At 34.7% G+C, this 15,976-nt stretch overlaps 2 protein-coding genes across 3 annotated transcripts in view; one reads left to right on the top strand and one right to left on the bottom strand.

Moving 5' to 3' along the window:
• LOC123308728 (S phase cyclin A-associated protein in the endoplasmic reticulum) overlaps window positions 1-15,976 on the top strand; it is a 140,526-nt gene that overhangs the window by 60,505 nt on the left and 64,045 nt on the right. The window lies entirely within an intron of this gene.
• LOC123308729 (farnesyl pyrophosphate synthase-like) lies at window positions 1,561-8,282 on the bottom strand. The gene is made up of 3 exons (XM_044891520.1): window positions 7,942-8,282; window positions 4,823-5,236; window positions 1,561-2,121 (listed from the first exon to the last, which is right to left on the bottom strand). Exons 1-3 carry the CDS (start codon window positions 8,185-8,187, stop codon window positions 1,774-1,776), a joined length of 1,008 nt encoding a protein of 335 aa, XP_044747455.1. The 5' UTR covers window positions 8,188-8,282; the 3' UTR covers window positions 1,561-1,773.

Below are 15,976 nucleotides of genomic sequence, written 5' to 3'. Positions count from 1 at the left end.
ATATTTCGTTTCTGTCTTCCTTTTATAATTTCTTGGTATCTAGATACAACACATTTCAACGTTAAAATATTTTTTAACCATCAACCAGAGCAGAAGTGATCGGGAACGCAAGGGATATAAGGAACATTCCCAATTACCCACATGACATCGTTCCTAATTACCCCAAGTTATCAAAAGACGGCATTACCTCATCCATTTTCTTTCAACTTCAAATCATATAGGTTTTGGAAACACATAGTATACCAGTATAGAATCAACAAAATATGGCACCTCTAAACTTCACAATAAGTTAGTTACATCTATTACATCACACGAAAAAATTATAGTTGAAATGCGAAATCCATTCGACTCTCTCCGTAACAGGAAATATGCTACTTATCGCCGCAACTTTTGACTAAGCCCTGAGAATCGCTAGATGCATCCGTTGAAAATGATAAAGACAGTATCGCACATGAGGAAGTATTTTTTATCTAGCTGTTCCCAATTACCCGCTGTTCCCAATTACCCCATTCTCCCCTACACTTTCTGGGCGAATGAATTAAAGTGAAAAGTTATATAAATTTATTAAAGTACATTCACAAGATAAACAGAAGATAAAAATACACGTCAAAATCCACTTTCAAATGTTTCGGTAGAACAATCTATGACCATCATGCCATGTATGTTTCATTTCCTCGAAAAAATAGAAGAAGATGCTAAAACGAGACGTCACTGATCATTTTCAACCCAGTCGAATGTTACACTAATGCCTTTCGAGCCTTTCGATCTTTCTTCACGGCATGTCACGTCACGAAAGCGAGGATTTCATAACTTCAAACTCCTTAGTTAGAGGAAAATTCGAGAACAGCTTATGCGATTTAGTTGAACAGGGCCTCGGAATAATCAGCTTGGTGGTGCTGGTCAAAGGGCCTAAATATTAACCCAAGCAAGACCACAGATATCCCATTTACCCGAAAAGGGTAACTTCTACATGTGGGATCAACTGTTAGCAAAGCATCATGGGACAAGGCCGGGCAATATGTTCGAGATTCGTTCATCAAGGAATGCAACAAAGATGTACGAACAAAACCAGGCTCGAAATAAAAGGAACAAATATTTCTCCTTCACTCCCACCATTTCTCCACCACAATCGAATAGACAACCGATAGAAAAATTTCGAACCTATGGGCCTGTTCCGATATTGCTGGTTTTACTGGCCCGCAATCGAATAACAATAGAACTCGAACGACTGGGCCAATAGGCATCGTCTCTAAAATACTGATAGTACTGTACAGGAATATCGGAACAGACGGTATAATCTACACTACCTACAGATTCAATCATCAACCATTCATTGAACCATACAGAACATAGTCGATTTCGAATTTGCTCAGAATGATTTTATAAAATGACTAAAGTTGATATATGAATCAACATTATGTTTCTATATTCGAATGGAGAATTGATTAATTTAGAAAATATGAGGAACGTTCTTCTGAGTGTAATGTGCCGGAAGTTGAAAAGGAAAAAAGCCGGAAATGGTCCCTATTACACGTTAGGGAAGGAAAATTAAGGATGATGTGAAGGAAAAATAGTTTCTCCTTGTGTTATTTTTTTCGTAGACTTACAGGTCACCAAGTTTTCAATAATTAGTACAGTCTTTATGTTTGAACTTATAAAAAATATCTTATCTCATTAAAATAACTTCTTCTTGAACCTTAATTGAATTCATAAATATGAAATGATTAGAGAATTCTTGGAATTGCCAAGGAAGCAAATTCTCTTTCATTCCATCTAGTAAGGAGGTTCCCCTAATTGACCGAAACTGTTTACATAAGCAATTTTCCACATGAGCGAACGGGTAAATTCGTCTGGAATTTTCTCGATCTCTTCGGAAATTTTTTGTAGATGTAGTTCTTCGGTTTTATAATATTCATTCAGAATATCCAATTCTTCGTATACTTCTTTCACTTTCTCAATTTTTTGTTCATCTTTAAACCCATAACAATCCTCCAGAATTTTCCTTTGAACAGGGTTCGCCTTCTGCAAGGCTGTAACTATGGGAAAGGAACATCTCTTATCTTGAATATCGACACAACTCTTACCAGTTACATCGTTACCGTAACAGTCGGCAATATCATTCTGAAATAGAAATTTAAATGAGTAGATATACAGCTGTGTACTCGATGAGTTTAATAAAGGGGTTAATTTGGTAATTTAGAGGCATATCATCAAATCAGTGTTGTCCCCAAAAGGATATAGAAATGAAGGTGCAATTCAGTTCAAAGCCTATTGGAACAGTGATGACGTAGAATGTCCAATGTCAATCTCTCTGACAGAACTCGGTCCGTTAGCAGTGTCGTAATATAGACAGTGGGTGAAGTTAGAAAGAAGATAATTTGAAATACCTTGAACTTTTGTGCAAAAATATTTCGTATCCAACGAATATAAATAAATCAGTTGAATTTATTGCAAGGCAACGCCTAGTTTCATTATATAAAAATATTTAAAATCGCCGAGCCATTTGGATTGGCAACACTGTAGTATCGTTCGTTTTGTTATTTGTTTTGACAGAATTTTAGGTCAAGTTTCGTGACCGTATTTAGTTAGGCAAAATCAGAAAATCACTTTCAATTAACTTAGAAGTTGAGAGTTGGCCAACATCTCTCTGGATATTTGTTAGGTGATATATTCGTTACTTAGATGCATATGAACACAGCACTCCGTACTTTTAGTTGGGAACCTCAGTTTCAATTCGTTATCATACCTAGTTCTACCACTTCTGGGACTACGATTTTCTGGCTGGCGTCCAAACAGGTTGGAAGCAAAAACTAGACCCTTGAACAAGTATGCCTTTTCCCCTATCCTAATCATTTCTATCACTTCTAGGAGTACGATTTCCTGGCGTGCACACTCGTTGGAAGCAGAAACCAGAGTGGTGAACAATCGTGTCCCTCTCCTTTATCCTTATTTGTTTCTCTTCGCTCGAAGTACGATTTCTGGCTGGCGTGCAAACCCGTTGGAAGTAGAAAACAGAATAGAGAACCGTTTCTTAACGCCGTGCTTCATTTCCCCAACCTGCAATCCTGCAGTTTTGAAACTGAGCTGCCACTTCATTGTCCGTTAGATGTGAGTCTTGGTTCTGGCTGGCGAGCCGTGACACCCGTGGCGCGTTTGAGATCGGATCCCCCTTTTTCTTTCATTTCGATTCCCTCCGTTAATTCACCACGTTTGCATTGCACCTCTCAGTTGTGTAAAATACACTGTTCCTATTCCACCCATTATATTGCACTTTTCACTGATTTCATAATAGTGCTTGTTGTGTTCCTTATTACTTAGTCAACGTATAAAATTTGTGAACTATGATTTTGGCATTCACTGGTTATAGCTAACACCCCAGATAACACGTTTCCTAGTTTATTTTCAAAGAAAAAATGAAAGGTGAAAACCGTAGCTTCCTATGATGCTCCATTTTTGAAATAAATTGTATTAGCAAAAATTGAGATTTCGAGGACTTCACATAACTTTTTATTTTTGAAGTTAGAGATCTCAGACTTGAAACTTCTATAGGCTTTATTTTACTTAGAATTCATTGGCATTCTGAGAAAAAAATTTATCTTTCAGTTTTCGAATGATGCGCATTAGAGGAGCGTCAAATCTTCGTTTCCCAATTTGTTATTTCCGAGGTGCCCAGTTGTCACTCACTGTCTCACCCCATATCAGACTTCTTCTGTTGGATTTTCTGTACTTGCGTTATTGAGGCGATATTTATCCACCAGAGGGCCAATTATTTTATTACTGATTGAGAATCTTTGAAAAATGTCAAATATAGCGCATTTTCTTGCTGATCTTCTTTCGGGATATACAGGGTGTATTTAAAAGCGAGGCTTCTTTTAACAGAATGTAGAACTGACCAAAAAAAATCATCTATACAAAACTTTCAAAATGACAAAGTTGACGAAAAAATTAAAATGATTAGGTACTTTATTTCTAAATATAATTTCAATGCGTCTGATGAATTCCCATTCACATGAATTTAGCATTCGACCATATCGTATTTTTCATGATTATTTACCATTTTGGCAATTTACTCTTCTTCGAATTACTTATACGCATCGAATTTTATGCTCAGCCTAACGGTATCGATGAAATCAGAGCGGACTTGATGTACATATCTCAATCTGATTAATTTACCCAATAATTAGGTACCTAATATTTTTCAGTTAAGTTCAGGAGAAAACAGTAGACATATACATACAATGTACATTCGAGTTCCGCGATCTTTCCAAAAAAAAAAAAACTCATTATTTGTTTTGTATTCGAAGAACTAAAGATGCATTCAGGTTGCTGTGACGTGACGTGGGCCCATGTCATAATGCGCAAATCAAACATAGGATTTCGCGCGGAGCTTCAAATTGGGCTGACGTGACGTGGGAATGCACGTCCCACACTTTGCTTCATATTTCGGAAAATGAAAGAAATTTTTTTTTCAGAATGCTGGTCGATTCCACGTTTGTGTCTGTAGAAGGTTCAAGTTTGAGATTTGTAACAAGGATAAGAAAGTTATGTAGATTTGTGGAAATTGTCAATATCTAAATTTTTGCTAATAACTGAGAAACGGCGTATCGTAGGAGAGTACAGTTTTCACCATTCTTCGCTTCTCTGAAAGAGATTTGTCATCTGCGTAACTCTAGCTCTCTTAGTTTTCGAGATCCTCTCACTGGTTTCGAATTTGGGACGTCCCGTACATGTCTGAATACAATAATATGCAATTCATTCTTGTGAAGAAAAAAAGAGTAACAACATAACATGATTCTTTATATTATTAATGAAGAATGCTCACCTGAATGCTGAATAAGAAACCTATGTGTACTAGAGCATCTCTTATGAGATCATTCATGAAGTATGCTTTATTTGCGAGCAACGTTGCTAATTCAATTGGATGGTTGTAGTTATGACGCATCATCTTCAAGGCCGCTACCAATTTCAGGTTTTCCATCGTGAAATCTTCAAAATTCGTGATTTCTAGCTCCAGGGCCATCGAGATGGGACAGTGAGGCTCTAAAAATGTATCGTACATCCTACCGTAGTTTGGGTGGTCACTGAAATATTGTTTCAATAGTCGCAGTAGTATATATTCAAGCAATAAAGCGTCGTTAGCTGCTCCACCACCCATCAAATTGCTCCACGTTTTAATGCCTCGTCTGGTATCGTTGCTGTCCATCATGTCGTCCACCACAATGTATGTATTACTATGCTGAAGCAAGGATTTAAAAATTATTTCGAGAAACAAATTTGTGTTTTTATCTGATTGTACATGTATCCCAATTTTTTCTTGGATTTTCGTAGAATGACCTTTAGTGGAAACCGTTTCACGCTACAACTTCGTTATTTTGAATACGAATGCATCCTTTTTTCATATCATACAAAAAAAATTAAAGGTTTTCAAAAATACACAGGATTTTGGATAATTTGTTCGGAAATCTGTGGATGGGAACGCATGGTCCTATTGCCTGGCCATCGAGATCACCAGACCTCAATACTTTGGATTTTTTCTTAATTTGTAGAAAGTAAAATTCTCAAAACTCCAGTCATAAATAAGGCTCATTTAGAGCAGAGAGTCAGTAACGCCATTTTCCGTTAGAAAAGTGAATTATGTTAGAAAAAATGTAGAATTTGTTTAGAGAATAATTGTACTCAATTTGAGAGTCTGTAATTGGTGACACATATTGAAATTGATTATAGAAATTCTGCTTGATTTTTATAAAAATTGGGTGTAACATGAATTACGTTATTTTATTGTTAAAGATGTTGCAGCTAAGAAATGGAGTTCTATGAACGGAAAGTTTTAATTCGTATCATAGAATTTATTGAGAATGAACCATTCTGTTGTGAATGGTTTCTTAGAATTCCATCAAAAATTTAAATTTCATTAAAATGTTGATTCGGCCTTGAGTAAGGAAGTAATATATCGATAAGTCAAAAAAAATACCATCCGTATTTGAAATAATGTTTTTCCACTCTTAATACAGGAGATTGAAGAACGTTGCACATAGTGTCGTATTCCTAGTGAAAAAGTGCCTGTAGAAAGTTTGTATCGTCTTTAGATATTATCGAAAATAAAGAAGTTCGGGCACATTTTCGAAATCAACAAAATATCAACATTTGGTTATATCTTCAAGACTAATGAATATATCGTGAAGCGGTTTTCACTAATGGACTGAATGAAGTACCCAGAAATAGCCACAATTAAGCAATTTGGGATACCCTGTACAGGGTTTTCTGTATAATTTTAGAACTATTAAACATGCATTTCCGAATCCTTCACTTCAGTGGATATGGAGATCCTTCAGATTCCGTCAATTGATACGAACTGGAAGAAAAACTCATATTTTTTTCGAAAAATATCTTTCAGTTCATCTCATTCTTTCACTATATTTGTTTTTTAGCATATTTATTCTTTGGTAGAGTTCGACAATTTCCGATTTCATGGCATAACAACTGTTTAGAAGTATTGTTACGTTTTTCTTCACTTACTTAAAACGTCCGACTGATTAAGACTTTTCATTCACACTTATACTAATCATGTCACTACTATTTATTTCCACTTTCTATAGAAGGAAGCGACCGCACAGGGCCGGACTGGTTACATTATGTAAAAATGATCCCCCTCCCCAGGGCAAGCGAATGTAATCCTACGGGTTTTCGAAATTTCAAAAGTGATCAGTTGGAGAGCGAGTCTCTAATTTGGAGTGAATTCAGTAAATGAAAAAAAAAAACAGTTTTTTTGTTGTGAAAATGCCCGGACAGATCAATTCTTAGAACATAAATACATGGAATGGACATTGACGTGCTATGGAATGTATTTGTTGTGGTACAAACATTCGATGCTTCTCTGCCTAGCGCGACACTAAGGCAGAGGCGTAAAATAAATAAATTTATATAGCTCCGACCTTTTTTTACGGAAAATTGTCGTGACAATGATGTCAGATTCAACTATCTCAATTGTGATTGGCGACTCTAATCAACTATCTCACTCCAGTCTTTGGACAACAACAAATGTTTATTTTAAATTCCTTGTACCTATGTTCAAAGGGTCAATTGGTATTTCAAATCGCGCTCTTTTGATGTATGAAAATGATACACAGTGTATCCCAATTCTAAGATGAATTTATCGATCATTTTTCATTATATATATATATATATATATATATATATATATATATTTTTTTTTTTTTTTTGATAATTCTTAAATAATATATCTATATATCTATCTATATCTAAAATAAACATCAACTAATTGGAAAATGAAAAGTTCTGAATCAACACGATCACATTTCATATTTGGTATTTGTCTCGGTATTTGTTTATAAGAATTACTAAGGAGGGAAGCATCGTATCGAGTGAAGATTAGCGGGGATATTTATGGTACTTTGTGACATGGGTGGTAAAGAAGGATAAACAATCAACATTAAAATTTTAATCATGTGGGTTTCAGTTGAGTAACTTGAGTGGGTACCATATTTTCTCTGTTTTTTCAACAAACGGTGTTTCTCACAAAACGACAAACTGATAAATTGCCTCGCTAATCTTCGTCCGCTACGGATGTTACTCTCCTTACTCATTTTCAACTTTTTTGTTTAGCAAAAATGCTGAAGAACCACCTGTTGACATTCCATTTTCAAATTGCCTCAATTATTTCACTGAGTTGAATCAGATTCCTTCATTTTCGAATTTGTTTATGTTTGGTACACATGGGTAAGTTGATATACAATGAGAGTTTAAAAGTTAGCATTGATATTTAAAGAAATTGTGCAATTTGCTAATCGACCTGTCCTAGTATATTCACAACTGAGAAGCAGTCTCTGATTTACTATATTTATTCCAAGTAAGAGACAGGAGAATAGCACTACATAATGTGCGATCTAACCCCGTGATGAATAAAGTTCATAGTCAACTCACCGCTTCTAAACACCAAGATAATTGATAGAGTTTTTTCAGTTTCTCCTCATCCAATCCATTTCCGTAATGTTGCTCTATCGATTTGTATACAAATATCAGTGTGTGAATTCTCAGCAACTTCCCTGTTTGCAGCATGTGTCGGAAGAGTTTCTCGATTCTGTTGTTAACTTTCGTAATTCCAAGTAAAATGTCTTTACTAGTGGCATCTTCTATGAATTTCGGAAAATATGCCATTAGAGGTGCCATTTCTTGTTCTGGTAGAAATTTTAAGTTGTGATGGTTCCTTGGTTTTCTTTGCGTTACATTCGATAAAAGCCTGTAAACAAATTACTCTGTTAAAAGATATTTCTCAGAAATCATTAGCTCTTCAACATATGTTAACTTCGACCTGATGAAGAGTTACATGAATTTTTTCTCTGAATTCACAGCCCTGATTTTAGTACTATACGGGGTATTCTACAAGCTCTATGACAAACTTTGACAGATGGTAGCTGCGCTTATTCTAATCATTTTTTTCCTATTAACATATATCCGATTCGCTTTTATTTAGAAGATACAAGTATTTATATTTTTATGTTCAAATCATAATAGTAAATGGGTCTTTTGAGACTATAAAAATTGTTCAAAATATCCACCTTCTGCTTGAATGCAAGCTGCACATAGACGAACTGAAGATGCCGTTACTCGGTGGATCAGGTTTGGGTCGTTTCGTATTTTGTTCGCTCCATCTTGAATTCAATCAGTAATTTTTGATGAGATTGGATTTCAAAATGTTTTCTTATGTACCCGAAAATAAAAATCTAAGGGATTTAGATCAGGCGAACGAGATGGCCATGTATTGGTCCTCCTTGACCTATCCAATTATTCAGTCAACTGACTACTTGTCTCCCTCTATTTGGTAGTGCACCATCGTGGTGATACCGAATATTTCAAACAATGTTGAGCTCTGAGTCATCATTGAAGTCAAAAAGGTTAGCTACAAAATTTTTTTATACAAATCTGCATTCAACTGATCATTTATGACATGTACTGGCATCAAATCATTTTTAAAAATCCCACCGCAAACCTTTACACTGTTACGTTGCTGAAATCGTCTTTTTTAATGCTATATGGATTCTGCAGTGCCCGTACATGTTCATTATGGTTATTGCTGGTACCATCTTCAGTGAAACAAGTGTCGATTGAATAATTAAAAAACCAATATTTTCTGTTGGCCTACTTAATCAAAACATGAAAAAAAAAATTTCAAATGCTTATAACTCCTAAACGAAAACGAATCGGACCTACGTTCATAGAAAAAAATGTTCAAAAGAAACACAGCTACCTTCTGTCAAAGTTTTTCATAGAGCTTGTAGAACACTCTGTATAATAAATTTCAAAACTGCAGAATCACTATACAGTCTTTCCCGAAATGAAATAACAAAATTCAATGGAAGGTATATTGTACGTCAAAAAGATAGATCAAAAATAAATATCTCTAGTATATTGACGGATTATCGCGATTTTTTCATTCCAATTTATTGACGAAATAATGCGTTATCCTTATTGCTGCATATTCATTTTATCCTACATATACTCGGGCAGCACAATGACAAGGATGAGTTAGTGGTATAGTCTGAAATATATCAATAAGTTTTACATACTCAGAAAACTCACCTAGCGAAAGGTTTCTGTTGATTTTTAAAAGGAAGGTATATATTTCGGAACATCATTTCATTCAGTGGGTACTGCAACAATCGTACAATTCTTATTTAAAATATTCAAAAAAGTTTTTGCCTCTAAATTCGATATCACAATATTTAATTGGTGTCTGTTGATAATCATTGAAATTAAGATAACAATAATCAGTCAACTGCAGCATAGGTCAATAAACAGATATATCTAAAAGAAGGCATTATCAATCACTTCCTTTTTCAAGCCCGTTTGCAGCAGCCGAAATTACTCTGACAGGACTTGCGAAACTCTCGATTCACTCTGAGAAAGGCATAACTAAGTGGTCGATTCTGAAAGAAAAATTAATTGCAGAATTTGAGGTTCATGAGAGTAGTGCCCCAATTAATAAATTATTGATGACAAGGGAGAAGAAGAGTCGGTACACGAATATGTACTGAGCATGAGGGAAATTGGAAGTAGATGAAATATTGAATCAGAAGCTGTGATTCAATACATCATTGAAGGATGACACGTCTGATGAGTATATTCTGTACGGAGCAGAGAATTTTACTGAATTTAAAAGAAAATTGAAGTTATATGAGCAAATTAAAAGTACCAAATCACCCCAGGAGAAACTCAGGAGGGAACACTTCGAAGAACTAATTCAACAGCTCCAGAACAAAAAATTGGAACAACAAGAAAAACTCCAAAAGTTAGATCAAAAGTTTGAAGAAATGAAATTCGAAAATGTTGCTTTACAATATACGAATAGAGAATTGAAAGATAGACTAGCCAAGGAAGAAGAAAAAAATAATCAATTGTTGCCTACGTTGATCCATGAAAAATTTGAATGTGTACAAAATATGAGTGAACAAAAAGAGAGCAGAGAATCTTATTATTTGAGAAGAAGGCAACCAGTTTGATGGACCAAATTATACTTCCATAATAATATGTGCAAAACTCATGAAAATCAAAGAATCCGAGTTTCAAAGTAGGATGGCCGAGAGTGGGAAGTTATAGTTGTTATTGTGTTTAACATTGTTATTGTTTCCATCATTGTTATAGTTGTAATTGTTGTTTATATTGTTAAAATTATGATTCAGGTGAAAATAGGTGGGCTATCGGGAGTTGTCAGTTTAGAAGGAAAATTGAAAAAGACTTTAGTATTTAGTTAGTAAAAAGTCCTATTTCTCCGTCAAGAAGGAGAAGTGTTGCTAAGCAACACTTTTCCGGTCGGCGACAGGAAAAGTGTTACTATGAAAAAGATGAATTGGTTACCATGAACAAAAAATTCTCTAATTCAAACGTTACTTTTATTCGTTAAGGTTACAGCGAACGTACAATTGGTCAATGCTGCATTTTGAAAATTAAAACCATGTAATAATGAACTCGTAGGATTCTGTCTCGGATTCTCATCAAAAGCTGATGCCTCAATAGAATAATTTGAATTTCTGGTTCTAGGGAATTCGTTGACGCTCATTATCCTACCAGCAATCTCCTTCTTATTTTGCAGCGAATCCTCGATGTAGCCTTCTGCTACACTACTTGACTTCCAACCTCTGCTTCGTTTCAAAGACTCAATACTGGCTCCTCCATCTGGATGGTATTGTAGCAGTTCGCCTCAATGGATGACCTGTGTATTCAAACACACAGGAATCATCCAAACGGATGATTCAATTGCAAAAAAGTGGCAACCTTTCTTGGAACACTTCCTATACTATGTATTCCCTTCACGGCTCTGTAGCATTTTCCAGATTGATATTTCAAAAAAAAATCTATATATAACGAAATTGTTTGGTCTTAACGCAGTGTACCTCCGATGGATATTTAGATATCATAATATTTCCCTTGTCCTCGATATATGTAGTTTTCATTTTCACCATTTCGTCACATCTGCAAGCACCAGATACTCCTCATAATAATACAATCTGAAACAACCACGTGATCAAAATACAAAATTAAAATTACTTAACATATGATAGTTACCTTTAATCCTAAATATGAATCATCCGGTGCTTGGAAAAGAAAACCTTCGAACTCTTCCTTAGAGAAAACTCTTGATTTTTTGCGAGATACCCTTCTTGGATTTTTTCAAAAATGCGCGCAACATCAGATATTTACCAATATCTATCGCTAGTTGCGACTTTATCATTGAATATTGGGCCCACAAAATAGAGGATTTAAGTTTTTTTTTCTCTAGCCAGTAGCTAGTACATGCTAGAAGCACATTCTCTTGGTAAACTGACATTTTTCGAATAACACCAATTCACAAAGTGATCATAAGCTGCAGAATATTTTTCAATAGACTTCGATGGACCAAGGGAAGAGACTGCTTCATTGGTCAAAACCTCAATTTCTGAAGACATTTTCCCTTTCAACCTGTTCTCACCAGTTTGCAAATGAAAACTATCTATTGATAGTTATCTCTTTTTCACTCTTTATCGGTGAGAGTGAATTTTGCGTAGCAACCGTAATTAGACAAATGTTCCTTAATTCACTCAATTATAACGATCGTAAATGGATAGAATTATGCGCGTAAATATAAATCAATCCAAAAGTGCATATTCAGATTTTTATGAATTTCAAAACGTCGGAAAAAAATATAACATGCTTCATTCGGAGTAGAAGTGACTTTTCATTGTTCGCTTTCAATTACCGTGAGGCGGGTTAACTTAAGCTTGCTATGACACTTCTCCTCCTTATGAAATAATATACTATCAAGCAAAGTTTAAAGTCAATGAAGTTATCAGAAAAAAATCGTCATTTCAATACATATTTTTTGATGAGCCGGAATGATAAGTTATGGTTTGAAAAAAAGGTTTGCTGATTTCACCCCTCTGTGGCTATGGGAAATCTCTCTATTTGAAAAATATCAAATTTCTCTCTCCCTCTTAAAAAATTGAATAAATCCATAATCAAGTCGACACCTTTGAAACACAAAGTATGACATACACTGTTGAAATTGCTATCAAATGAGCTATCTAAGGATGCAAAGATAAACTAGATGTGATATTTGGTATAAGAAAATAATAGGCAGTTTCCGCTGCAGAGGTCTGCAAATATTTTAGTTCCATAGTCAAAAATTTCAACATGCACATTTTCAGTACAACAATGCGATTAGTTCTGTATAAATGTTTAATAGACCATCCACATTCTGTAAATGTTTGTCCAGTTTATGAGGAAACACCCTGTATGAAAATAATTGTCCATTTCTTCGCAAAACTTAAATACAATGGGCGACATTTACACTTACTAGAATCTTAACTCCAAACAATACCAATATTTCAGAGCACAAATAAGAAAATATAAGTAGTTATAGGTATCAAATTCTGAGCTTCCACAAAACGGTCTATGAAATTCGTAGAAACATTGTTTGAACGATTTCCAACAATTTTGGCTTCCGTCATTAACACGTTGAGCGCCACAGCGGTCCGTAGGGACCGCTGATAGTCTTACTTGTAGGACCACGGCGGTCCGTAGGGACCACTGTTTTGGAATTTACGACTACTCTTCAGTAGTATTTTTTTTCGAATTTTTATTCGAAAAAAATTGAACAGGTGTTGTTATTTATTTGCTGTGCGTTTCTATTTTTCTGGGGACCAGAGCGGTCCCGTGGGCCCGCTCATCAATATTCTTGATATCAGGCGATATTGCACTTTTAGCGAGAATCTGAGCAAAGGGATTATCTATATGATATAAGAGCAAATCAAAATATCGACACAGAAAATTTGGCCCCACAAGAAAATATATCGATATTTGGATGGCGCTCAACGTGTTAAAACACTGTTTCCACAACTTCTTACATAAATTGCCATTATTTATCATTTTCCTCGAAGCCAATTCCGAAATAATTTGTTTTCAGACGAAATGCTTTTTCGAAATTGTTAAATCATCAAATCCTGCTGGCGAAGTTGAGAAAACAATAACGGAATCAATTTGCTTCGGTAGCGAACGAATATTATATTAAATATTCAAAAGTCTATTTGTAGAGTCAACAATTTGCGTTTGATGCGAAATGAAAGGCGGTCCATAAGGCCCTTTGCGCTTCGGCTACGCGAAATTGGCGCGGATCTCTGCAAACAATCCTTATTTGCGGAGTTTCAGAAATGCACGGCTACTTTGTAATTATATTTGAATTTGAGTCAGTTACTTTTTTAGTTTTCGCTTTGTGAACACTCCAATTACTTCACGTAACTCTCTCCTTCTCTTGGTTCTGTTTTTCCAGATGTTTCCATTTCTAGGACAGTATTTCACAATTTCCAACTTGGAGGTTGTCATTGACTGACTTCTATGTGAATGGGAAACTATCCTTCGGTATGAAGGGTGAATTGATTTGGTAGGATCTCAGCAGAGTATCATCATCATCAAGTTTTATACTAATGTATTATAAAAAAATCATTGATGAAGATATTAACACCCATTTTTTTCGTCTCAAATATTGATTAAAAAATTTAACCCATTTTTTATGATATTGCTCGTGCCAGGATAGCCAAGATGTTAGCTGTTATTTTCAATATTCATCAGGTACATACTTATGGAATGTAATGCTCAGTTTGTTCGATAGGATATTTTTTTCAGATGTTTGTTTTGGATAATTTTGCTGTTTTGCTGTGATCAAAATATATCTCCCGATATTATTTCTTTTTTACGGAACATCTTGTGGAGTGAATAATTATTGACTGACGAGAACGTTTACGAACAAATCTGACCTCATCTTTTCTGAAGATTTCCTTTTTTTGTTCATTGCGATAATGCGATATTTTAATTCTGAATTAAATTAGAGCTCTTTTATCGGTTAATAGATTGGCCAACATGTTTTCTAAACCATAATCCAACGGAGAATGTTCCGTACTTGTCAGGTAGAAGGAATTGAGTCCGTGCGTTATAAAATCGATCGCAATTGACAGCTGCTTTAACTGGGATTTGGAATATCTTTCTCAACAGATTGAAATTATCGATAATGTTACTCTGAGCATAGGAGGACGATTGTCTTTGAAATTTCATTACCTGTCAATTAGTTTTGTTTTTGCGGAACTGAATGTTTAATGTTTAGTCCCTCGGTTCTCGACATATCGGAGAGGCAAAACTCCAAAAATGAAGGAAATTTTTTCAATCAGTGTTTCGGTTTGTATACCTGGATGATGCGTTATAGAATGTAATTTATTTTTTTATCCTCAACAAAGATCTAACTCAAATTTGTTCATTTTTGCTAAGTTGAATCCAGCGTGGTCTAAAAAAAGAATTTGTCACCTGGGTGCCAAATTTTGAAAAACAAGCCTGTTCCATTGAGATTCCGAATACGAGTACGTTCAATACAAAATTCCTATTACATGAGTCGAGGTCTAGTTTAATGTAAACTATGTTTTTAAAATTTCCAGCAACTGAATGCGAGCAGAATAAAGTAATGATTCATTAGAAGATGTAGACTGTAAGGTATGTATTAGAGCTCAGGGTGGCCACTTTGAACACTTTTTGTGAAATTTAATGTAATTAAACGGTACTTATTTTAAAAGTGTTATTTTTTCTCGTTTTCTTTCATTATTCAACTCCATTCCTCTATTGGGGAATTCTCCACAATTTGGGTCATCACATCATATGCAAGTTTAAACTGAATAATTATGAGTTTCATTCATGAATTTTTCAAATGCACCGCGAAAACTATTTAAAATCATTCTTCAAATATGAGGTTTTAAAATTTAAATCGCTTCGTTTTTAGTTTACGATTTGGCAACAGCGCCTACTAGAAAATAAAACGAACAATGGCTTGTTTATAAAATAACAGCTGTTGGTTTACAGCCATGATAAGGCACGTACTCACTGACGAGCCTCGACAGCAACAGGCCATAAAAATCCCATAAAATTTTACGACCTTCTTCGTTCGTCGCAGACTTTACTCAGCCATCTTCGTCTATCTCATCAAGATAGTGTATGGTTGTCCTTTATTATCAACACATATTTCAGTCGATGTCGCCAACTTGTGCAATAGAAACGAAACGCTTTAAATTTTAATAACCCATTTTTATTTTTCATTTTTAAGTACTTAAAATAATTTTTTAGGGAAACGGTTGAAATGGTTATTTCAAAATGTGACGTTTCAAAGATATTTCATGAAAAACTACATCATTTTCATCAGAAGGAGTATTTCCTATTATGAAATCAATATATTTAAATCAATTTCAAGTAGTGAAGTAAATTTTAGCACTTTCGTTATTGAGAAAAAAAGCTTCTGACTTATTGTAATAGAAATTCAGCTTCTTTGTTGATAACAGAAAGATTGAAATTAACTTAATTATCTGAAATTAACAACAAAATATCGATTTCATGACTGCCGGGTTTAATAATAAAAGTAAACAAGATAAAATAACAATTTTAAAATATCGTT

This window comes from Coccinella septempunctata, chromosome 2 (assembly GCF_907165205.1).
Source record: "Coccinella septempunctata chromosome 2, icCocSept1.1, whole genome shotgun sequence".
Taxonomy (NCBI): domain Eukaryota; kingdom Metazoa; phylum Arthropoda; class Insecta; order Coleoptera; family Coccinellidae; genus Coccinella; species Coccinella septempunctata.
The sequence above is the reverse complement of the archived record's forward strand: the minus strand, read 5'-3'. Positions and strand labels throughout refer to the sequence as shown.

Excerpts from the sequence above, each read along its gene's own strand:
- LOC123308729 (XM_044891520.1), bottom strand. The coding sequence starts at position 8,187 with ATGGCACCTCTAATGGCATATTTTCCGAAATTCATAGAAGATGCCACT. Across the intron at positions 5,237-7,941 it reads TATCTTGGTGTTTAGAAGCG|CATAGTAATACATACATTGT; the intron begins GTGAGTTGACTA and ends TCCTTGCTTCAG. Across the intron at positions 2,122-4,822 it reads GTTTCTTATTCAGCATTCAG|AATGATATTGCCGACTGTTA; the intron begins GTGAGCATTCTT and ends TTTCTATTTCAG.